The sequence below is a fragment of the Lissotriton helveticus genome, chromosome 7 (assembly GCF_964261635.1).
Source record: "Lissotriton helveticus chromosome 7, aLisHel1.1, whole genome shotgun sequence".
In the NCBI taxonomy this organism is placed as follows: Eukaryota; Metazoa; Chordata; class Amphibia; order Caudata; family Salamandridae; genus Lissotriton; species Lissotriton helveticus.
The window spans coordinates 1,362,187,059-1,362,212,914 of NC_136068.1; the positions used below are offsets into that span (position 1 = coordinate 1,362,187,059).

Here is a 25,856-nt window from a genome sequence, read left to right on the forward strand (position 1 = left end):
GGTCCCCGGAAGCTTGTTTCCTTCCCAGTACAAGAATTGGCTTGGTAGTTTGGTTTGCCCTGTTCCCATCATGCACTGGGACAGGAACAGACTAATTTGCATATAGCCAAGTTCTGAGCTGGGATGGTGCAGTGAGCTAAAAAACGGTGATGGATCAAGCCCTGATCTTTGGACTGGGTAAGAGTGGTCTGCTTAATTCAGGCACTCTGTTCATCACCACCCCCTTTTCTGAATCATTTTGTCCACCATAAGCGTGGAAGGGTATACTCAGATGTGAGTCCCTTGCTCATTGCACCATCAGGATTCAAGCAAGCCGGGCCGACGACGCCTGAAATGGCAGAAACCGGTCCCCGGAAGCTTGTTTCCTTCCCAGTACAAGAATTGGCTTGGTAGTTTGGTTTGCCCTGTTCCCATCATGCACTGGGACAGGAACAGACTAATTTGCATATAGCCAAGTTCTGAGCTGGGATGGTGCAGTGAGCTAAAAAATGGTGATGGATCAAGCCCTGATCTTTGGACTGGGTAAGAGTGGTCTGCTTAATTCAGGCACTCTGTTCATCACCACCCCCTTTTCTGAATCATTTTGTCCACCATAAGCGTGGAAGGGTATACTCAGATGTGAGTCCCTTGCTCATTGCACCATCAGGATTCAAGCAAGCCGGGCCGACGACGCCTGAAATGGCAGAAACCGGTCCCCGGAAGCTTGTTTCCTTCCCAGTACAAGAATTGGCTTGGTAGTTTGGTTTGCCCTGTTCCCATCATGCACTGGGACAGGAACAGACTAATTTGCATATAGCCAAGTTCTGAGCTGGGATGGTGCAGTGAGCTAAAAAACGGTGATGGATCAAGCCCTGATCTTTGGACTGGGTAAGAGTGGTCTGCTTAATTCAGGCACTCTGTTCATCACCACCCCCTTTTCTGAATCATTTTGTCCACCATAAGCGTGGAAGGGTATACTCAGATGTGAGTCCCTTGCTCATTGCACCATCAGGATTCAAGCAAGCCGGGCCAACGATGCCTGAAATGGCAGAATCCGGTCCCCGGAAGCTTGTTTCCTTCCCAGTACAAGAATTGGCTTGGTAGTTTGGTTTGCCCTGTTCCCATCATGCACTGGGACAGGAACAGACTAATTTGCATATAGCCAAGTTCTGAGCTGGGATGGTGCAGTGAGCTAAAAAACGGTGATGGATCAAGCCCTGATCTTTGGACTGGGTAATAGTGGTCTGCTTAATTCAGGCACTCTGTTCATCACCACCCCCTTTTCTGAATCAAAGCCAAACTAGGGGCCCCACTGACTATAGCAGAAATTTCTACCGCCATTAAAACACTGAAGAACAATAAAGCTCCGGGGCCTGACGGCTTCACGGCCAATTTTTATAAGACCTTTGAGGAACAACTTAACCCACGACTGCTCAAATTGTTCCAATCCTCACTATCAAACAGAATCACCCCCACGATGAGTGAAGCAACAATAATAGTGATACCTAAAGATGGGAAGGACCCTTTACTTCCTAAGAATTATAGGCCGATATCCCTAATAAATTTGGACTGCAAGATTTACGCAAAGGCTCTAGCATGCAGACTAAATGCCGTTTTACCCTCTTTAATAAATAACTCACAGGTGGGGTTCCTGAAACACCGCCTTTCTAACGACAATACGAGACTCCTATGCCATGTGCTGGAGAAGTCGACAATCTCAAATGCCCCCACAGTAGCAATCACCCTGGACATGGAGAAGGCATTTGATAGGGTGTCGTGGCCCTTTCTCTGTCAATGCATGCACATATTCAACATGGGTGATGCTTTTATTGATATGGTCATGTCATTATACGCCTCCCCTTCGGCTAGGATTGCCATTAACAGTTCGCTATCAGAACCATTCCTTCTTGAACAAGGAACTAGACAAGGTTGCCCCATATCTCCCGCTCTATTCCTTCTGGCGTTGGAACCTCTCCTCCGCGACATACAACAGAACGTAGATATTAGTGGCATCACCTTCGGCGATAAAAGTGTAAAAATTGCTGCTTACTCAGACGATATTCTGATAGTCACTGAGAATCCTGATACCTCTATAGCCGCACTGATGAGCTCTATAGAATCCTACTCTAAACATTCAGGCTACAAACTGAATCGTGATAAATCTGAAGTAAAACCCCTCAACATATTCACTAATAAGGAATCTTTAGGCACATCAGGTTTAGTCTGGTAAAACAATTACATCAAATATCTAGGTACAGAATTTGGAAGCTCCATCATAGAGACCCTACAGCATAATGAAAAACTCACTCTCGAAAAAATAAAAACTCACCTAGACGGATGGTCACCCCGCTTCATCACTTGGTGGGGCAGGCTAGAGACCATCAAGATGATGATTACACCGCTAGTAAATTACCTAATCACCATGCTGCCCTTGATGCTGTCCCAAGAATTTCATAATAGATTAGATAAAATTATTAACAATTTCATCTGAAAAGGAAAAAAGCCCGTATCAGCCTGCAAAAACTGAGATTAGATAAATCCATTGCCGGAGTCAATCTTCCAGACTTTAAGAGATATCAAATAGCCTTTTTAGCGAAACAAGGATCCTATTGGCTGTCCCCCCCCAGTGGACTATTCGCCGGTGTGACTAGACATCGAAAAAGCGCTCCTGGAAGGCATTCCTCCCATCTCGATCCTATCAATGAAAGCGAATCAGCTCCCATGTTCTAAATCCATATTTACCAACACCAAAATAGCTTTACTCAGAGTAGATAAACTGCTAGACTCATCGATAAGAAAATCTAGGTGGGAAGCGATTTGGAAAAACCCCTCAATCACTTACAAAGGTAAACCACTATTCAACCCAACTTGGATTAAGAAGGGAATTATTTTCCCCCACCAACTCTATGATAATGGCTACCCTCTGCCCTTTACAAAAATCCAATCGAACTTTGGGATCGATAATTCCGACTTTTACATATTCCTTAACGTTAAAACAGCCATTACAAAAGCGGGATTGACATCCAAACAACCGGCTCTTCCATCACTCCTCTCCTCCCTAAATAAAATTGGTCACCAGGTCTCAAGGCTATACAAATTGCCGAGCCCGCAGTCATCCGCATTAAATACCAAAACAACACAGTTCTGGTCATCAATCGCCTCCTTCTCCATCTCAGAGCTGAAGTGGTCCACAGCGTGGAGATCTTGCACAAGCCATAAAATAAGCCCTACATTGTCACAAGCCAAGTTCTGGCTCATACATAAAGTCTTCTGGACGCCGGCTCGCCTATAAGCACACAAACTAAGCCCTGATGCATTTTGCTGGAACTGCAAGCGTGCAGAAGGAGATCTGGACCACCTCATCCTCCAATGCGACTGCGTCTCAACGTTTTGGGATAGGGTATTTGACTTCATTCACAAAGTATTTAATATCACACCTACCAAAGAACTTCCCTATCATGTTTTCGGCTTTACAAAGGAAACCCAAATCCCAGAAATAGACAGGGCCCTCCTAGACCTCCTCCTCACGGCGGCTGTGAAAGTCGTCCTAAACAATTGGAAAGACACCAAAAAGGCAAGCTATGCCTGCTGGCTAAACTGGGTGATTAACCTCCGAGGAGCAGATAACATCACTCTACAAAACACACCAGGGCGACCCTCACAAAGGAAACTTTGGAACTCACTGGATATCTACTTCAAAACCCATAAAACTCCGTGATTCATCATGCTCCCCATACTTTCCCACAGCTTGCGGGTGCCGATCATACTTTACCATAGCTTAAATAGCTCGTTACCCATAACCTGAACTGCTATGCCGCATCGTGGTGTCCCATCTAACATCTTACATCTTGCATCTTACCTATTACCTCTTACCTCTATCCTTTGCTCTCTCTTTTCTACTCTCTTCTTCTTCCTCCTATCTACTTCTATCCTTTCCACTTCCTATTGATCTCTATCCTCTCAGGAGCCCAGCCTAGAAAGGCTTCATGGTTGAATGTCACATTACCCTCGAGATCGTCCCGAACGACATGAACACCATCGTGGGACATAATGCCTTTCTATGCTATTTTTTTTTAATGATGTATGGTTACAAATATTGGTTATATGTACATAGCAACTTCTGATTTGTATGCTATAAAACCCTGAAATTTCCAATAAAAACTTTTGAAATTAAAAAAAAAATAATCGAGGAATTGAATGAAAAAAGGGTTAGTGGGTGTGCTTTGCTCTACCTGAATCACAGCCATCAGACAGACTTCAGAAGCCATCAATTCAGCACCCAGTGATCCTGGGCAAGGGATGGGGAGGTGGATCATTTCTGACCACAATTTAGATCCTCTGTCAAGCATGTGTGACTGAGAGACATGATCTCCACTACTTCAGAGCAGGTCTAAAGGAAGAGGCAGCACAGTAACCATTGTGCACCTGGACATATTGGGAATGCTTCAGGGCCTCAGGGAAGCGCTGGTTGTCTTTGCAGCAGTAAGGGAACCTTGCAGCCTCCCGAATAGCTGTGTAGTTGAGTAATCTCACTAATTTAGATAAAGGTCTGAGATTAACTGATATCTGAGTAACTTAATTCTTTTTACGTGGAAAGGAAATGAGAATTTGGTGCCAAGCCTGATTGAATCCCTTGTTGAATGACACTCACGATAACCTGTAAGAACACCTGGTGGTGGTGAGCCCTCCTTCAGCTGAACTCAGTACCCATTGGTTGCAGCCTCCATACTTTCTTAGTAATTGAGCGTTATTCCTAATGACTGTCGTCTCAGACATACTTTACTTTCCACCCATCTATAATTGGAGAGCCAATGAACCTCAGTCTGTCTAGGGTGGCTGAGAAGAATGGTCCATCAAGCTCTGAACAGTGCCAGATGTTGGAAGGACTCTATCCTACTCGGGATTGACCCATCTGTTTGGGGATGGTCATCCCTCTAGAGACATTGCATAACTATTGCTTATAAACTGTGACGTTAGAGGGCTACTGTACTCCATCTTGCTCTCATAAAGTTTGAAATGCTTACTCCCTTTAAGTAAAAACAAGTAGAACAAGTCAACATGTAGTATTTTGGTCCAAATGCAATTACTCAAACACATTCAACTAATAAAAACTATGTTGCCGTTGTCCATGCTTTTTGCCCCCATTGAACTTACAGGAACCCTACCAACAGCCTAACAGTAGATATCCTGTGTGCTTGCCAGCTTTACTAAAACTCCACATCCTCTCACCCTTACTCATTTTAACTCATTCTACCTGGGGTTGTGTGTTTGTAGCTCTGTCGTTTTTGTTCTGCTTGCCATGAAACGCAGTCCCTAGTGCTGTACCTACTGTCATCACCAATCACTTAAGGTTGCATGCTGTATACAGGCCCTGGGTTTGCAGGCCAGCTTACTGGAAGTGTTCCTGGAATGCCACTGAACGAACAACTGTCTTTTCACCTGTGACCGGCATTGCATATGGTGGTGTATCTTACTTAACATGTTTATTCCAGGTACAGGGAAAAAAACTTTTGTCATTGATATTAGGTTTATCTCACTCCTGCACCAATGAACCCACAGGTGAGATTCACTCGTGCATAAACACCCACACACCACTGTGTAGAGATCTCAGTCCATACTGACCCTTTCCATCCAAGCTGAACACTGTTCACTTACACTCCTTCATTGGGCCAGTCCCTCCTAGAGAGGACAAGAGCAGGAGGCTGCTGTACATTGCCCAAGGCTCAGAGATGACAACCACCTTCTACCCAGTTTCTAAACCTATAATTTCCAGTGATCTCGTCTTCTCCCTCCTCTCACGCAGGCAACCCGCTCACCTGTCAGTGGATATGTTGAGCTTCAGCTCGTCAATCGTCACAGCACAGGAGATGCGCATCATCTGGTCCTGGATACCTGACCGGTTCGCGCTGTTGCCGCCTATCCTCCTGTACTCCACCGCCGACCACGGCTATAGCCTGCAGAGGTAAAGGTCCAGCAAGTGACTGCTCGAATATGGGGAATGGCTAAAATAATGCGACCCTGCGTGAGCTGCTCCTGAAAGCTCCAGGCTCTTATCGTGTTAGGGCAGTGGTTGAAAGTAGCTTGACATTACCTTTGGGGGGAACACTCAGATGGATTGATAGTTGGACAAAGCAACCTTGGCATTTGTATATTATGGGGCACATACCTGGATATTATTTAGAGTGAGCCTTTATTAGATAAGGTGACTAACACTCCATGTAACCTTTATGATAATGATTGACATCGCTTGTGAAAGTTTGTCAGGCATCCCATTTTCTTCTCACATTCCTTCATTAGAAGAAAGTAAATTTCATTGTGTACCGCTGATCATTTTTAACTGATACCCATCTGCCTTAATTAATATATCCTACAGCCACTTATGTTTGGAGCCAGGCTCTTGAGGACGGCTGCACCTACCTTGCACAGTGTGCCAACTGGTGATTGCTGGTCCTCCAAACCTCAGAAGTATATCTGTTCTACCATCACACGTTGTCCCCCATTACTTAGGGCCAGATGTATGAGACAAGAGGACGCAAAAGTGGTTGGAAATTGTGTTCTGGCATTTTGTAGCCAGTCTTTAAATTTGCAATGTGGGCAAACTTCAAGTAGTACAAAATGCAGCTGTTAGGCTCCTCTTTGACATCCCTAGGAGACTAAGTGTCCGCAAACAGTTATATGACCTTCATTGGCTCCCGGTGGCTCAAAGAGTGTGCTTCAAAGCCTTGGTCCTGACTCACAAAGCCTTACATGGTCCTTGCCCATCTTACTTGAGTGCCAGATTTTCGTTCTACCAGCCGACACGCCACCTACGCTCAGCTGCTCATAGACGACTGGTTATCCCTAGGTTCAGAAAAACACGCCTGGGTGGTCAGTCCCTGGCGGTAAGAGCTGCCAATATGTGGAATGCCTTGCCAGACCCTCTGAGGCATACGACTGACCTGACCACTTTAAAAAAACTTTTGAAAACACATCTGTTTCAACAAGTGGTCTAGACCCCCTGCTTAATCTGTCATTGTTCTCTCCACGCGCCAGGGCACTCTTGAGTAACAGTGCGCGATACAAATCCATTTATAACATAACATATAACATCTGTGCACTAATGGGTTGCGTCGTAAAATGTCCAGTTATAGTACGTTGCAGAATAATCTGCCCAATGAATATTAACTAGAGAAGTCACTACTTGTGACCTGCTGTGATGGGCTACAAACACATGGATGGTGTCCTGCAAGGAATAGCAGACCACCATCAACGTGTTTGCCTTTCTAAACAGGAAAAGATTTTTTTTAATCAGCCATGGTTCATTAAAGGAACAGGTGCTAACTTACAAAAATAACCAAAAAAACAAGCCATTACACCACTGTCTGCTCCAAGCAAGGTCAACAGCCACAATTTCCAAAGGGGAAGCTGTCCAAGGGACACCGCTTTTTCTTTGCGAATTTACTACCGCTTTTGTGGAGACGCTAACTTATCATTGTTTTGTGACTCACAAAATGGGTTTACCAACCAATTCTGAATCACAATCAGGAAGGTGCATCAGCTCCTAATTGTGGTTCAGACTGGTATGTATTAACAGTTTTTCGTGACAAATTATTAATGGACACCAGTCTGGACTACAATTAGTAAGAGATGCCCCTTCCTAATTGTGATTCAGAATTGGTTGGTAAACCCAGTTTGTGAGTCTGAAATGGTCTTCCAACTCACAAAATAGGTTTAGTGCAAACACATTTTGCTCCAGAAACCCTCTGACTTTGTGAATAGCATGGTTTTTGACTGCAACATGGCTTTGTATTTCTGCCCCTTCATTTTAAATCCAGTTCCACACCATGAGACTCAAACTCTGTAAAACGTATTGCCACCCCTCCTTCATAGTCCTAAATCTGTTAAATGGGTCATCTGCGATCGACTCAATCACAAGTCCACAAAATGCAAACAAGCATGCTTTGTGGCCACAAAAGTGTATTTTGCTAATTACAAAGGTCCAGTTATTTGTCAGAAAAGGGTTTCTGACTCGCCAAAGGGGTTTGGCAGCCCATTACAAATCGCAAATAGGAGAGGGCATGAAAAGGGTGTCACCCTCCTATTTGGGAGTCCCTGTTGATTGTATCAATGCTTTGCGAACGCCATTGTGAAAAACCATTGAAAAACTACAGACTGCTCTAAGAGGGTGTTAACTGATTTAGAAAATGGAAGCTGTCACCAGGAGACAACTTCTAAATGGATATATATATATATATATATATATTTGTTTGAATCAGCACTAGTCTGTGTAATGGACATGCACTGCTTAAAAAAACAGTTTCCCATTTGGGAAAGCAAACGAATGGGTAGTGGTCTGCAGTCGCTTGAATGCCACCATCTCTCCAATTTCAGGAGTTCACAACTTATGACCTGCCTAATTAATGTTCATTAGGCAGGTTGTTTTGCGACACCCCCCCCCTGAATGGGCATTTCGCAATGTAATCTATTGATATATAAGTTACATTGCAAAGTGCTTACCCCTTTGCAAAATAATTGGTGTACAAATTGCATATTCTAATTTGCCAGTTGGGCTTTGTACAGGGGATCCTAAATTCTTTACACTGTGCTGTATTCATTACCGTTGTGCTTCATGTGCTCATGTGTACTATATCTGGAAAGCAGTTCTCTGTTAAAAAGGCTTAAGAACATGCCTGGCATTGAATAACTGAAGCTGCCAGGCTGGGGTAATTCGACTACTTTAGAAGACAGGGCGGGCAGTGCCTCTAAAATTCTGGTATGCCTGAGGCAGAGCAGCTCCCATGTTGATAAATCTCTACATTTTCCCAGCAGACCAACAAATATTTGCATCTAAGGTGCAAACATTTAACAAACTATGATTTTGCAAGAGATCTTGGGGCACTAGCCACAAAGGTAAATTTACATGTGCAGATTTACTCAAGTTTAGATCTAATCTTGCTCCTGCTTTAAGTCTACACTTTTTCGCTATTGACCATTTCTGGGTGCAAATTTACACCTAAGTGTAAACTTGCATGTATTATCCCCTTATTTCAGGTGGTGGAGACATTTAAGGCTGAATTTATGAGTGTAAAGTTACTACTAGTAAATTTTCACGCAAAGGTGACAATCTCTGCCACACTGTAGAGATCTCCCTATGAGAAAGTACAGGGAAAATTAGTAAATTTTTTTTATTTTCACCCTAGAAATAATAAAATAAAATGTCAAAGCACATTTACTCTTTTTAATAAATGTTTATTGAGTAATTCAGTAATTTCATTATATTTATTTACTTTACAAACATTAACTTTTAAACCAAATTTAAAAATGGAAATTAATTTTTAATAAATGTTTAAAAAATGGAATGTAATTTTTGAATAAGTCATCTATTGCTTTATGTATATATACATATATATACAATTGCATTACATGTTTGAACATTTATTACAAATTAATGTCCATTTTTAAATTTGGTTTAGAAATTAATGTTTATAAAGAAAATGAATATAATTAAATTATTGAATTACTTAGATAACAGTTATCAAGAAGAGTTAATGTACTCTAACATATATACATAAATATATATTTATTTTAACGTTATTCCCTATGGGTTTTGTAATAATTCTCCGCCTCCAATATTTTCTTAGGTAGTGTGTTGCAGTGTCTGTGAGTGGCAATAGGTGGTGCAATACTTACTCCATTACTTCATGGTGGGTCTGGAGTACATTTATTTGTGTTTTGTGATCCTAGAGCTGCAGTAGCATTTGAAGTGCAGCTTATGAATAGTAGTGGTCTGACTAATTTCTGGGTTGGTGTTTGTATTCATGTCTGTCCTCAAACCCCTCTTTACCCCTCCTTCAATTCTGTTAACCCTCTCTCATTTCATAATAAATATCCATTTTCCAGCCTCCCCCTCTCGTCTCTCCCACCTTTACTACAACAACGTATTCCTACATGTGTGGAGATCTCTGCCCAGAAAACATAAGTGATGCGGAGGCAGAGATGTATGCAAATAGATGTGTGAAGAGCATTTTGTAGTATGTTAGAAGTACTACAGTAGTACTCCTTTACTTTCTGACAAAAACAGTTTGTGATATTGATATTTTGTTTACTTCTTTTTGTCCCCATTCTGCTGCGGCAGGTTTTACTCACATTGTGAAGGTTATGAGCCCACAGTACTGCTGATAAAAACGATAGCCGGGGAGGTGAGTATTGCCAAAACATGCAGAAGTGTTTTGTATGCAGACATGAAGCGGGCGGGCAGGCTGGCTGTGTGTCTGGTCGGGCTCCCACTGGGGCACTTGTAAGAGCAATTCAAAGGCAGACGCTTGAGTAAATGTTTAAATGTACCGGTCCTGAGAGCGCAGTGGTAAAGGAAAGTGAATGAAAAAACATACACCTTACTGTCTGTCTTGCTATACCGAGGGCTTGTTCTCCTAGTAATGAAGAAAGCCTTATACTTTGTCAATACCAGTGATACACACGGAGGGAAATCGGAAATGCATGTACAGATGGCAACAGTCAGGGGCGGAACGAAAACATGAGGAGCCCTCCCCCCCCCCACCCCCGCGAAGTACGTGGAGGGTTCCTCCTTACGCTCAGACAAGGTCAGGACAGGAACCTGGGGCCCTCTGCACCACAGGGGGAGTACGGGGGGGGGGGGGGGCTGCTTCGCCCCAGGGAAGCATGGAGCAGCCCAGTTACTGGTGCCACGTGCCTGATAACTCGTAGACCAACCCACTGAACATGACACCATCATTTGTTTACAATGATAGCTGGGACGGGAGAGCTGTGGCGAAGGTATCCTGGGAGAGCTGTGGCACAGGTGTCCTTGGAGAGCTGTGGCACAGGTGTCATTGGAGAGCTGTGACACAGGTGTCCTTGGAGAGCTGTGACACAGGTGTCTTTGGAGAGCAGGGGCCACAGGTGTTCGTGGAGAGCTGTGACACAGGTATCCTGGGAGAGCAGGGGCACAGGTGTCCTTGGAGAGCTGTGGCACAGGTGTCATTGGAGAGCTGTGACACAGGTGTCCTTGGAGAGCTGTGGCACAGGTGTCTTTGGAGAGCAGGGGCACAGGTGTCCGTGGAGAGCTGTGACACAGGTATCCTGGGAGAGCAGGGGCACAGGTGTCCGTGGAGAGCTGTGACACAGGTGTCCTTGGAGAGCTGTGGCACAGGTGTCATTGGAGAGCTGTGGCACAGGTGTCTTTGGAGAGCAGGGGCACAGGTGTCCGTGGAGAGCTGTGACACAGGTATCCTGGGAGAGCAGGGGCACAGGTGTCCTTGGAGAGCTGTGGCACAGGTGTCCTTGGAGAGCTGTGGCACAGGTGTCCTTGGAGAGCTGTGGCACAGGTGTCCTGCACAAAGCAGCTTTACAAACATGTTCACCATTAGAGATGGTATCCAGGTGAAACGTGAACACCTGCAGGGTCCTGGAACCTGTGATGCAGAAGCAGGTCAAGCATTAGCCAGAATGAGTTACTGGCCAATCATTTAGGTAGAGACTTGCCTTTCACTGCCACCTTTATGTATGTACCGCAGGCGTCCAAGGGAAAGCAACTGCACAGGTTGACTGCATTGCATTTTCCCCTGGAGACACTAAGCTAGCACTGCATTCTAGGGTTCCTAACCTACCACAATTCATTACCAAAAGAGGCGCTTACACAATGTATTGTAGCCCAGGGATTCTAACGCTTCTAGTGACATCCAGGATTCAACCCCAGCGATGCCAAGTTAAGCCATCAGCAGTGACTCATGACTATGTCTGAAATAATGACTTCACATTGGTGTTGTAGAAACATGCAGCCTGACGAAATACACCCACGGAGCCATTCAGTGTGTCCCCTTTTCTTTTTAATCATGACACACTACGCCTGACTGGAGGTCTCCACTTTTACCTTTGTTTGCTTTGCACTTGTTTACTGTGTTTATCCCTGGCTGTCTTCCAAATGCTCTCTTCCAAGGTTGTCCCTTTTCCAAACGGCAGCTCGGTGTTGCAGGGACATCTTAAGAATTTTGGGGGCCCTAGACCAAAAATATTTTGGGGGTTCCTGTTCAAACTAGCTTTGAATTTATGATGCAGTTTCAGCTCTTTCATGCCCTCTTTGCCCACTGCACAGGCACATTGATCTAAATTATACATCTGTTTACATCTAATTTTCCGGGATAGGGAAGTGTTTTTTCGGTATTATACTGCAGCAACAGCTCACTAATATTATTGAACATAATCTTTGTAACCCCCTCCCATTTCTCAAATGTGAGGTCCTATTTTGATCCAAAACAGGCATTTTTAGAGATGTTACATGGTTTTGAAAAACAAAAATTCTTTGCAAAATGTCAGTAATAGACTCCCATACATCTTTTCTTCCCAGAAGGTATACTGGAACCTTGTGCCAAGAACCCTGGATTGTTGCCAGACTGATACACCCACTATGTAGACCTGCCAATTGAATTCTCTCTTTTGTTAGGAACCCAGGGTTATTCTGCAAGCCAAATCTATTGGTGTTGATGGTTCGAGTTCACAAAAGATACCATACATTGGGTGAAACTACGCTTAAAAAAATGTCTTTTTAACGTAAAAAATTGAAATCCTACGTTCATTGGTACCTCGGGAGCACCTCTTTTGGAAAATAAAATGAAGAGAGGGGAGAGCAGTGGTCATGGGAGAATCAAAAAAGGCAATCCAGAGACTGGTTATTTGGACCCCAGGTAAACAGTGATCACTAAACCGCTCATGTTGGTCCTATTAGATGGCAGAGTCGAGACAGCCTAGAAGTGGATGATATAACTGTTAGATTACCCTAGTAGCAGAAGGAGGGCCTTGAAGGGTGATTGACGGGGTAGAGGGAGTGATGTTGTAGAAAATCTGCCTTTTCTGTGAGCTCACACACGATTGATGGCCTTTTGCTGGATCCTATATTATTGCTAGCTTTAAACCTCTGTGCATTTTACCCCTGCTAACCAGTAGTAGAGTGCCTGCTCTTTCCTTCTTAACTAAGGCGAATTGGTATACTCCTAATTAGTATATTTAATTGTCCTGTAAGTCCCTAGTGAATGCTACAAAATGTACCCAGGGCCTGGAAGTTAAATGCCAGTAATAGACTGCAGTACCTATTATGCCATCCACTGTAGCAGTAGTGCAACCAGAGTTTCAGGTCTACCATAGATGCCCGACTGTAGCAGTGTAAAAACTGCTATTCGACCATTGAAAATGAACCCTTCAGACAAGTAAAAACCTCTCTTTCAAGTATTGATAAATCACCTCTATATAGGCCTTGTATACCACAAGGCAGGGTGCATGGTATTTCAAAGTAGGAAAAGTAAACATTGAATGTTAACATATCATACAGTGAACAGCATCCAAAAGCTATTTTCAGTGGGGTAGGCCTAGCTGTCCTGTTTAGAAAAATAGAGTACAGATCAAAATACTAATATTTATCTCTGGAATGGGAACAGCTAGACAAATAATAAAACAACTAATTTTAATAGTTTGTGTTAGACCTGTCAGACTTATGGTGGTCTTCCCACAAACCTTTTGCCTAACACCTACTGTTTTGCTGAATTTGTCTTGTTGGCCTTAGGACTATGCACACTTTTCCACTGCTAACCAGTGCTGAAGTGCTTGTGCTCGCTTCTTTAAACATGCTCAAATCGACTTACACATGACTAGAACATTTAATTTACCTGTAAGTCCCTAGTAAAGTGGTACTATATGTACCCAGGGCCTGAAAATAAAGTGCTACTGTAGGCCTGCAGTAATGATTGTGCCAGCCACTTAGGTAGTACTTTAAAAATGTCTCAGGCCTGACATTGCAGCCTGTGTGTGCAGTTTTAAACTGCCATTTTGACCTGGAAAAATAAACCTTTTGGCCAAGCCTAAACCTTTCTTTCTAATACACATAATCTAACCCTAGCATAGGCCCTGAACAGCTCGTGTAATGAAAATGAGAATGTATTTAAAAAGTTGGATACGTACTTTGCACATTTGCATGTTCTGGTAGTGAAAACTCCTACATTTGTTCTTCACTACTGCAAGGCCTACCTTTTCCTTAGAATAGCATTGGGTTACCATACCTTATTACATTTAATAAGTGCTAGCTTTTGATGGCGAGCAGGTGAGAAAGTCATGTTCGGTGTGTGAGGAATTGTAATTTAAAACTCTTTTTAAATGTAGTGGGTTTTTAGGTCATAATTCTGAAAATGCCACTCTTAGAAAGTTGGCTTTTTCTTGTATTAACTATTTGGTGGCTGTAGCCTTTTTTTCTGTGTCACGTGACTAGGTGTATTTGTCAGTTGACCTTTGTGTATAACCCTCAGACTGCATCACAATAGAGGGTCTGGCTTTTGACATGATGGGCCATCTCTGGCAGGAAGGCGGTGGGGCTGTCATTTACCACACTTGCACCTCAAAGGGACTTCTCCAGCATGCTCACAAAGGATTTCACACTAGTGTATTGTGACACCAGACAATCTTGGGTTAAGGCAGGGAGAAAAAAAATTCTAGGCACACATGTAGGGTAAAAAATCTAGAAGCTTCTCCCATTTCAAAGTGGGCACCACATGTAAATTCTGGACCCTCAGTCTGAACTCTTCAGATCACTCCTGAACATCTGCACTCTACAGAAAGACTGCCCAGCTGTATGAAGCCTGCCTGCTGACCCAGGACCGATGTCCTGTCGAAGGCCTGCTCTGCTGCACAAGGACTCTTGTGCAGCTGTGGACTGCCCTGCTGAGGCCAGCCTGCCTGCTTGGATCCAGAACCTCCAGAGGGCCTCCAAGGGTCAGTCAGCTGACCTCTTATTCTGAGCTAAAGGGACACAACAGGCTTCTTGGCGCTGTTCAACTCGGTTCGGCTGCTTCACAAGCACTGATCAAGAGCGACACATCTCAACACCGACAACCGGCCTCGCTTGACACATCTCAGTGTCATCAGTGCTGAAGCATCTCGTCCTTGCAGTCCCAGCAGCTTCATCAACCTCAGTGCCTGGATAAGCATCACAAGCTCCCATTATTAGCTTCACTGACCTCGGCTCAACGTGAAACATCTCGACAACGGGCCTTGCATCGCAGCTCCCATATGTGGCTCCTAGATGCCCACACCGTGTAGGCTGAAGCAAGGACTTTGCATCTTGATGCCCCAGGACAAAATGTACTTTTAACAGTGGACTGAATTCAGTCTTGTATCCGGCCCGCACTCCATCACAGTCGGCCTGACTTTGTGACTTAGGCCCGGTCCACCAGATAATTTCTCATTCTATGGCTTACTGATCTATAGACCCCAAAGCCCTAATGCTATATTCATAGATGCCTTAAGTGAAATAAAAATGTGATAAAAGGGAGAAAAACCAAATATTGCAGGGAAAAAGCTAATTTGGTGAAAAATTCTTGAAGAGAGCTTTTTTAAAACAGCTCAGGTGCTCTCTTGCCCATCCACCGGCAAATCCTTGATTTCCATTCAATTGCTCTGCAAAAATTTAGCAGAATTTTAAAGAAAAAAGTTTAGACAGTTTATGGGGTTTCTAATGCCAGTCGAACCTCTACCCTCTCAACTTTAGGGAAGAACATCTCCGGTCAATGCATCTCCTAGCTCTGCACGTTTCTGCTCCTAACCACTGGGTAGGTGACAGAACTGATAGGTTGCACTAAATCTGGAGCCCCTTCTGACCCATGCCCGCCAAAAGTTCTCCAAGATGCAGCAGGATCGGTAGTCATTCCGCTCACCACCCTACTGAACAGTATCATCACTGTAGGCATCTTGCCCACTGATTGGAAAAAGGCCTCCATTCTCCCCTTGCTAAAAAAAACTTCACTCAATCCAGGCACAAATCCCCGAGAACCATTTAAATATCGCTCTTGCAGAGTCTATAGATCAAAACAAGAGTTTGGATGGAGCACAGTTCGGCTTTGGAAAGGGCCATAGTACTGAGTGAGCATTGGTAGTAGCTACCAAAGAGATACAACATATCATGGACAACAGTGGTCCTTTTGGATATATCCATAGCCTTCAACACTGTAAGCCACTCAGTCTTGAAGGAGCTCCTTGTTGAGATTGGGATCAACGATTTAGCTTACAGTTTCCTCTGTTAATTTCTCACTGACAAAGAACAATCCGTCTCTTTTGTTGAGTTTAGCTCCAAATTGTTCTCCTTGCCCTGTGGTGTCGCGCAAGAGTCATCACTAAGCTCTATGCTTTTTAACATTTACGTGGCTCCCTTAGCCCAGCTGATCCGGTCCTTTGGTTTCTCAACCATCTTTTACGCTAACGACACACAGATTGTATTGTTATTCGCATGTAACGTGGAAGAGGTGGCACACCGCTTTAACAGCTGCATGAAGTCAGTAGTCAACTGGATGAGCAGTCATTGCCTGAAGCTAAATTCAGGGAAAACGTAGGGGCTCCTTTTTGGTAAGTTCATTCGATTCGCTAGGGTTATCAATCCTAGAGGTATAGCTTACAATAAAGTCAAACTTTTCTACTAAACTGAAATGAACACATTTTGAAGGCAAAGTGGACACTTGAACTAAAAACTCAATGATAATCTGTGTGTAAATATACCAACAAACCCAATTTTTATAAAAAGGATCACTGAATTTATTTCTACCTCCCAACTGGGTTACAATCTAAAATACAATCGATAGTAGCAATAAACAAATTAAAAACAACCACCATCGGTGGTAATGCAATGAATATTTTTAAACAGTCAAAGTTAAAAACAGTCGACGCGGCGTTTCGGTGCTTTGTGATACTGGACACCTTCTTCAGGACATTAAAACATTTGACTTCATATCTGTAGATATGACAGGACTTTGTCTAGAAAACGTTTCAATTGTTTCCTTGATGGGTTAAAATCTCACTGGAATCTCAGATTTCCACTAGTCTCTAATTACAGAGCTAGATATTTCTGTGTGCACGGAGGGGCCACCGATAGTTGTAAATTTCTTTGGACCTGGGTTATAATATGGGTCTTTTGATATATTCAGCGCTTCTTAGGCACGAGGTAAAACTTTTGATGATTCGGCGTCTTCATGGAAATTCGTATTTCCATGAAGACGCCGACACGGAGGAGCAGGGAGGCCGCAGTTATTATGCAAGATTTCTTCTAACCGAAGAGAAGAGAATCTGAGGAATCATCAAAAGTTTTACCTCGTGCCTAAGAAGCGCTGAATATATCAAAAGACCCATATTATAACCCAGGTCCAAAGAAATTTACAACTATCGGTGGCCCCTCCGTGCACACAGAAATATCTAGCTCTGTAATTAGAGACTAGTGGAAATCTGAGATTCCAGTGAGATTTTAACCCATCAAGGAAACAATTGAAACGTTTTCTAGACAAAGTCCTGTCATATCTACAGATATGAAGTCAAATGTTTTAATGTCCTGAAGAAGGTGTCCAGTATCACAAAGCACCGAAACGCCGCGTCGACTGTTTTTAACTTTGACTGTTTAAAAATATTCATTGCATTACCACCGATGGTGGTTGTTTTTAATTTGTTTATTGCTACTATCGATTGTATTTTAGATTGTAACCCAGTTGGGAGGTAGAAATAAATTCAGTGATCCTTTTTATATAAATTGGGTTTGTTGGTATATTTACACACAGATTATCATTGAGTTTTTAGTTCAAGTGTCCACTTTGCCTTCAAAATGTGTTCATTTCAGTTTAGTAGAAAAGTTTGACTTTATTGTAAGCTATACCTCTAGGATTGATAACCCTAGCGAATCGAATTTACTAGTTTTAAAACAGGGACCCAACTCTTTTTCTCATATGTAACTACCCCCTTCCCTGTGACGTAGATCAGGGGTACCTCCTTTTGTTATTACTCCTTTTTGGTAAGGACACCTCGTTTTGGAATAGCTTATTTAGAGTTTTTAGGATACTTTAGAAGTTTACGAAGATTAATTGGCTGGCCTGACATTAGTGGTAACTGAGCTAAAAGAGACTAACTGAGACTAGTGAGTTGTGGACTCAGAGTACAAAATTAATGGTTATATCATTAAGTGTCAATGGTCTAAAAAACAAGCAGAAAGTTGAAGATTGGCTGAAAACCTACTCTCCAGATATAACTCTGATTTAAGAGACTCACTTCTCGGAAGGCACAAAACAAAGTTCAGAAATGTTTAAAAACTGGGCTGGGTTTGACTAGATATGGCCTCAAAATATATTAAAAAACATTTAAAGCCCGGCTTTAGCGAAAGTGCTACATCATTTTCTTACAATTAAATGTTGGGCATCCCACTAACAAGTGGTTCTATTTCGCAGTCTTCTCTTATTGTAATGGCAAGTGGCTCTAAGAAATTGGTTAATTATTTAGGGAAGAGGGGGCATGCCGGTCTTCTTCCGCGTTTAACCCTGCATACATCTATGTCAAATGAATTCACTATTAATCGTGCGTGCCCTCTGATATGTTTTATGCAAAAACCTGTATAAGATCTAGGGGGAACATCTGCGGTCTCGCTGTTGGGCCTGGCAAACTCCTTGTCGATGGCGAAGAGCTCTTTGCTGTTGTGTGCGTAGGCGTTTATTCTGTCTTGGAGGGCCATTTTTTGCGGTTTTGAGGAAGAGGTGGTGTGCGGTTGTGGCAGCTTTAAAGGTCGCATGGTCTTCTGGGGTTTTGTTGTTTCTCCATCTCTTGTCAAGTCATCTACAGGTGCATCTTGGCTCGTGCATGGTGGGAGTAGACCAGCTGGCTTTCTTGGAGTGTTGCTTGCCGGGTGTCTTCTTGAGGGCTGCCAGAGTGTTGGAGCAGTTGAAGATCCCTCGGTGGAGGTTGCGTGCTTAGGTATTAGCGTCGGTGGAAGTCGGGGGTGTGATAGTGCTGAGGGAGGCAGTGAGATGTTATTCTGTGACCTTGTTCCAGCTACAGTGGTGGGGGTGGGGAGGGCAGTGGTGTATAGTGGGTTTGGTGAAGGCAAAGTGCACGCTGTGGTGGTCGGTCCAGAGGAGTAGGGATATAATATTTTCACTGGCGGAGAAGACGGGGTCGAGTGTGTGTCCTGCTACGTGGGTCAGAGGGGTGACTAGCTGCTTGAGTCCAATGGTGGCAAGGTTCTCCAGAAGGGATGTAGTGTTCTGGTCATTGGGGTTGTCCAGGTGAAAGTTGAGGTTGCCGAGTAGGATGTAATCTGTGGATTCAAGGGCCTGGGGTGTGATGAAGTCAATGATGGCGTCGGTGAAGGGTGGATGGAGGCCTGAAGATTTGTAGACGAGGGTGCTGCGGAGGGTGGTGTTGGGGTTGGTCTGGACCTGTAAGTGGAGGTGTTCCATTGTTGTCATTAGGTCTTCGAGTGGGTGGTCAGATGCAGAGTGTTTTTGTGGAGAATGGTGAGCCTTCTCCTGGTTGGTCAGTGTGATCTGGTAGCAGTCGGGGATGGTGGTGGCGATGTCTGGGCCAGAGCTGGTGTTTGTTGAGGTTTCCTTGAGGAAGGCGATGTCAGGAGAGATGGAGTCGAGGAGGTCCCAGATCTCTCTGGTGTGTTTGTGAAGGAAGTGCGTGTTGAGGAAGATGCAGCTGAGCCGGTTGGGCGTGCTGTTGGTCCGCTGGGTGGTGGGAGAGGTTGGAGAGCAGAGGTTGATGAGGGTGCAGCTGCAGTTTCTGCAGGAATAGGGTCCCTGGGTGTCCTTCTGTGATGCGAGGGGGCAAGTGGCGTGGCGTACGGTCTTGAGGACGAGGAGGGTGCTGGCGTTGTATCGGTGGAAGGTCCGAGAACCATGGTCCGTGGTGCTGGGTGTGGTCCAGGAGCAGGCGGGCTTCCCTTTGGCGTGCCAGCATTGTGGCTACACGGTAGCTGCCATTAAATAGTGTGTAGGGGGGCTGGACAGCTGGGAGGTGGGAAATGTGGGGAGCAGGAAAGTGGCACTGGAAGGGCGGGCCACGGGGATCCCAGCAGCAGGGGTAAAAAGTGGCAAACAAGAAGCAACAGGAAAAAGATGGTCAAGGAGAGAAAATGTGCAAAAAAGGGTGAAAAGAACTGAAAAAGAGAGGCAAAAAAGAGAGACGGAGAGCAGCACAGCAGCAGAACAGAGATGCTCTCCCATTAGCTACAAGGCGGTGCTGCGCAAGGAAGGGAGCAGTCCACTTAAGAACTGATCGGTTTGTTACATACGTTTGTATCTTCTTTCTTTCAACAGTTAATGTATGCAAAGTTTTACTCTTTTTTGCTCTCCTGTGATGTAATCTTGTTACCCAACCGTATGTGGGTGCCAGTATAAACGCTTAACTTGTAAGTCCGCACGCGTCAGAGTATCTACGGGCGGGCATGCAGCAGTGTATATGTTTAGGGGGGCGTTCAAGAATGTAAGCTATGATATATTAGATATGTCTTTCCTCTCTCCATCCCCCTTCTCTTCCCCTTTCTCCTGCCTGCCTGCTGGAGACCAATCGCAAATGTACTTACGAGTCTTGTTTCTATAGCATTTTATACTGCCCTACGAATACAAACAGAATGCCTGAATGCGCATGTGCTGTACCTAATACAACATCTGCAACGCCTAACAATGATGGCATATATACATGTTATGGTGTACTAAAGTATAAACTCAATAAAACAGATTATACACCAAAAAAACGGGGGGGGGAGTCTACTGATAAGGTCAGTTGATTGCACCTTCACTGGGCAGCGGCCGCCACTGAGTAGTGTGCGGAGGGGGGATCTGGACAGCTGGGAGGTGGGAAACGTGGGCAGCCGGAAAGTGGCACTGGAAGGGAGTGGGCCACATGTGGATCAAAGTAGCATGGGCAAAAAGCGGCAAAGGAGAAGCAAAAGAAAAAAAGATGCAAAAGATGAGAAAAAGTGCAAAAAAGGACAGAAAAAAATGGAGGTAGAAAATGAGAGACAAGCATTTACAATGCAATGGTCTCGGCATTATTAAAGGTAGAGCTATTGGCATTGCTTATGACTTTTTTTTAAAATCATAAATAAATAGCATAGTCATTTACATTGCCAATAGCTTAATCGTTAAATAAATGGCATTGTCATTTACCATGCCAATAGCTTAATCGCTCGCATATGCATGACCTACTGCATTTACACCCACACAGATCCACACACACACACATACAGAGCCACCCACACAGAGTCATTCACATAGAGCCACCCACACACTGAGCCACCTACACAGAGCCACCCTCACACAGACAGAGCCACCCACACATAGAGCCACCTACAAAAAAAACTATCTACACAGAGCCACACACACACACAGAGCCACACACACAGAGGCACAGACACACACACACACACAGAGCAACACACACACAGAGCTACACACACACAGAGCTACACACACACACACAGAGCCACACACACACGCACAAAGCCACACACACACAGAGCCACACACACACACAGACCCAGTCACACACACAGACAGAGCCACACACACACAGACAGAGCCACACACACACAGACAGAGCCACACACACACAGACAGAGCCACACACACAGAGCCACACAGACAGAGCCACACACACACACAGAGCCAGACACACACAGAGCCACACACACACACACACACACAGACAGAGCTAAACACACAAACACAGACAGAGCCAAACACAGACAGACAGAGCCACACACACACACACAGACAGACAGTGCCACACACCAACACACACAGAGCCCAACACACACAGAGCCTAGCACACACAGAGCCCAACACACACAGAGCCCAACACACCTCGCGCAGAGCCAGCAGTAAATGTTTCCATTGTGGTTTTTCCAATAAATGCGCCATGAATCATGCGAGGCCTGTATGCCTCTTGATTCTCACCCTGAGCGGTTACTGCTTTACCAGAAGCCATAAATCAGAAGAGTAAAACTGCACAACAGGTAATCTTTATCCCCCCCTCCTCTACCCTCTGTGCCTTGTTTCGGATTTCTGCTTTTCAGCAGAACTCGCTGCTTCCTGGAAAGCCATCCCCTGGCCTCGTTAATACAGTCATGTTCCGGTAATCTGGTCCTCGTTTAACTTCAGAGAGTGTTCCATGTGTATTGATATCCTGAAAACAATCGAAGCTCTCAAGGAAAATGTAAGCAGTTTGCATCAAATGGACAGGTATCCATCACTTCATTTACAAGACGCGGTTATAAGTAACATCAGCTTAACTGGTGATCTACAGGAGATTAAACATTGCACTGCACATCACGCCACAGTCTCCACACGGAAGGAGCATACAATGAAGTCTAAATCTCTAACAATCTCTTATACATGGAAACGCAGAGGTAGGCCTCAGAAAAATCTGTTCTTGTGTCAGCCTACGAAGGTGGGGTGAATCCATTTTTTTCCTATTAAGCACCGCTTCACGGACACCCGCGCTCGGATTATTTATATTTTTGTTAACTTTAACAGTGAGCGCGGCGCCCACTTCAAGGACACCGCGCTCAGTGTTAAAGTTAAGAAATATATAGAAGAAACCACGCGCAAACACACATACCCCAATGCAGGGCCCACACACACACTCATTATATACACAAACACTAACATACACTGACACACCCAGTCACCACTACAGGCCACACAGACACACACACACAATGACACACATATACAGGGGCAGACACTGCTACAGGAGCAGACACTGCTGCAGGAGCACGCACTCATCACCCACACAAAGACAGACACCACTGCAGGCCACAAACACCCATTATGCACACACATCGGGGGCAGACACCACTGCAGGCCACAAACACCGATCATGCACACACATCGGGGGCAGACACCGCTGCAGGCCACAAACACCCATCATGCACACACATCGGGGGCAGACACCGCTGCAGGCCACAAACACCCACCATGCACACACATCGGGGGCAGACACGCTGCAGGCCACAAACACCCATCATGCACACACATCGGGGGCAGACACCGCTGCAGGCCACAAACACCCATCATGCACACACATCGGGGGCAGACACCGCTGCAGGTCACAAACACCCTTCATGCACACACATCGGGGGCAGACACCGCTGCAGGCCACAAACACCCATCATGCACACACATCGAGGGCACACACCGCTGCAGGCCACAAACACCCATCATGCACACACATCGGGGGCAGACACCGCTGCAGGCCACAAACACCCATCATGCACACACATCGGGGGCAGACACCGCTGCAGGCCATAAACACCCATCATGCACACACATCGGGGGCAAACACCGCTGCAGGCCACAAACACCCATCATGCACACACATCGGGGGCAGACACTGCTGCAGGCCGCACACACTTATCTCACACACAGAGCCACACACACAAGGACAGACACCACTGCTGTCCGTAGGCCGCTGGGGAACCACGGCACTGAAGCTGCAGATTCAGATGCAGCGCTAGTCTGCCCAGCCCATTAAAATATAAATGCCACATGACCAGGAACCTTCTTTATAAAGCAACGGTTTGTAGAGATACATGTCACTCTGTTAGGGACATAGTCACAAACTACCCTGTAAGGCACAGAGGGGGCTTATAAAGTACCATGGTTACATTTATTAAACCACGCCTCTTTGGTAGACCCCAGCTTTTGGAGAGCACTGGTGTAGTAAGGGATGCAGAACCGCAGATTGTGAGTCATGCCATGCTGGATAACTCGACTGCGTTTTTTTCTTCAAAGTGCTGAGGGGAAACAGAAGAAGGAAGGGTGGGCGCTTAAGTGCGAATGATGGAACAAGGGAATGAGAGAGGAGGACATGGGGAAATGATGTCATTCACGCTGAGCGGGCGGAGAGGCTGTGATTAGATCACCTAGGAGAGGCATCAACCAATCAGTTTATTAGAGTGTTTGTATGCGTGTGGGGGGGGGTAGGGAGTGACACAATGTGGACATACAAACTCTTAACAAGGGGGCTGTACATGCCTGAGTGTTTTGGAAGGGCAGCCCAGCCCGACCTGCGGGAAGCACAGACAACGCCCTTGATGCTCATTTTTTGGATACAATGTACGAGGTATTAACGATGCAACTCGCAGACTACGCCATTATTAAGTGACAACGCCGGTCACGCTGGTGTCTTGAACAACCATGGATTTCGATATGTGGTTACCACAAAAATAAAGACTGGGCCGTGAACTCCAAATACAAGGTTTGCAGTTTAGATATGTGGAATATGAAGAGAAACAGGAGAGTCATCCTACTGTTTTTTTGAGGCTAGCTCGGAGCGTGGAAACGGGGGCAGCCGGTCATGCCTGCTGTGCACGAGACGCACGCCGTTCACACAGAGTGCTGCTGCCCTTTGAGGGGCGTGCTGGCAGGTCTGACGTCAGGCCCACTTTCACTGAGACATTCTTCAGTTCAGGCCACCCACAGGCTCTGGATCATATGCAAGCTACCACAACTCGGTCCGATTTTAAAGCTTAGTCACACTTTCGGGCTTTAGGCGCTATCTAAACCATAAAAATAATATCGTTGTTTCACCACAATTCCTTGCGACCACAGGCAGACCCTGAAGAAGTTTCGGCAGTCGGGCCAGCAGGAGCGTCCGTTCGGCGCCGAGACTATGCCCCTCACCCCACCCCTTAGAAGCCTGTGGGGGCGACGCATTAAAATCGCCGAAGTTACTAAACAAGACCAAGACGATCCTCACTCCCCCCACCCCTTAGAAGCCTGTGGGGGCGACGCATTAAAATCGCCAAAGTTACTAAACAAGACCCTGACGATTCTACCCGGCAGACGAGAAAAAAATGGCGGCCCAAAGCTCCGAAAATTTTCGGATTCGGGGGCGTGTTTTGTTGTTCTGAGTGGCGGGTGATGTCACAGGGCGAAATAACACCAAAAACACGCCCCCGAATCCGAAAGAGACGGAGCTTGTTTCGAGTGACGCCTCTCTCCTCCAATGGCTGGCCTCCGTTTAGGAAGCCAGCAAATGGAGGAGAGGCAGAGGAGAGAGGCGGGTTAAACCATACTACTAAGAGATATAAGATCTCCTACCATGCAAGCCAGCATTTCCGGTCATCGACCTAAAAAAGGGCAGCCCAGCAGCAGAGCACAGACACTCTCCCACTAGATCACCAGGGATGAGACCCAGGTGAGTGCCTGCGGGTGGAGGACGGCCTCAAATCACTGAACAGAGGGTCAGATGGTCAGCAGCAGGGAGCTCGGGCAGCATCTACCACGTGGAGTTGCGCAAGGAAGGGAGAAGTCCACTGATAAGGTCTACTTATAAACATATACTAAGGGGGCAAATCACCAAAAAAGGTCCAATATTACCATTTTCAGTTGCAGTAAATAAAGAAAAGAACCGCTGTTTAAACACTATGTGATCCCAAGTATTAATGGATCAACCAGAGTAGTGAATATTTTTATAGGATCTTTTCCCCTTCGATATAAAATAACTGCCCATAGATGGAAGATCAATAGATTCTATGCTATTGGTGAATTTTTAATCTGTGATACTTGGAAATTATGGGCAGAGATAGAACCAAGTATTAGATATGCAAAAGTACCTATTCAATAGCCTTTTATCCAAAGTGCATTTTTTTAAGAGACCTGGATCCTATAACAATTAGAAAAAGTCTGGGGTTAGTGGAAGGGTTAATAGAGTCCAGTACACACAGATCCGAAAAGTACTAGAAGGCTAAGGTTTTACATTATAAAGAAGTTGAGGTTTTCTATAAAGTACAACAGAGAAGTCAGTCAAGGGAGGAAATGTGTATTGTGGGAGAGATAAACTTCTACCACTCCTTCCTATAAAAGTGGACAAATCTCTTCCGTATGCAATTCTATAACAAGAGTCTGCTATATAGGGCATCATCTCGACTGAATAAAATCAATTCCCAGATAACAATAAATTGCTTTCAGGTGCTCAGCAGAATCTATTGGCAATTGGACTTATATTATTTGGAATTTCACTAAGATAGTAGAATTTTGGACATCCATTAAGGACTACTGTGGTAGATATTGAATTTCTAAATG

General features: G+C 44.9%; 1 protein-coding gene across 1 annotated transcript in view; it reads left to right on the plus strand.

Annotated features, from left to right (window-relative positions):
* The window catches only part of LOC144770286 (TBC1 domain family member 24-like), a 151,708-nt gene that overhangs the window by 93,430 nt on the left and 32,422 nt on the right, over nt 1–25,856 (plus strand). Inside the window, exons 3-4 of the mRNA XM_078654682.1 lie at nt 5,783–5,941; nt 10,094–10,157. Of these exons, the coding sequence (XP_078510808.1) occupies nt 5,783–5,941; nt 10,094–10,157 (223 nt within the window). The remainder of the gene's footprint in view (nt 1–5,782; nt 5,942–10,093; nt 10,158–25,856) is intronic.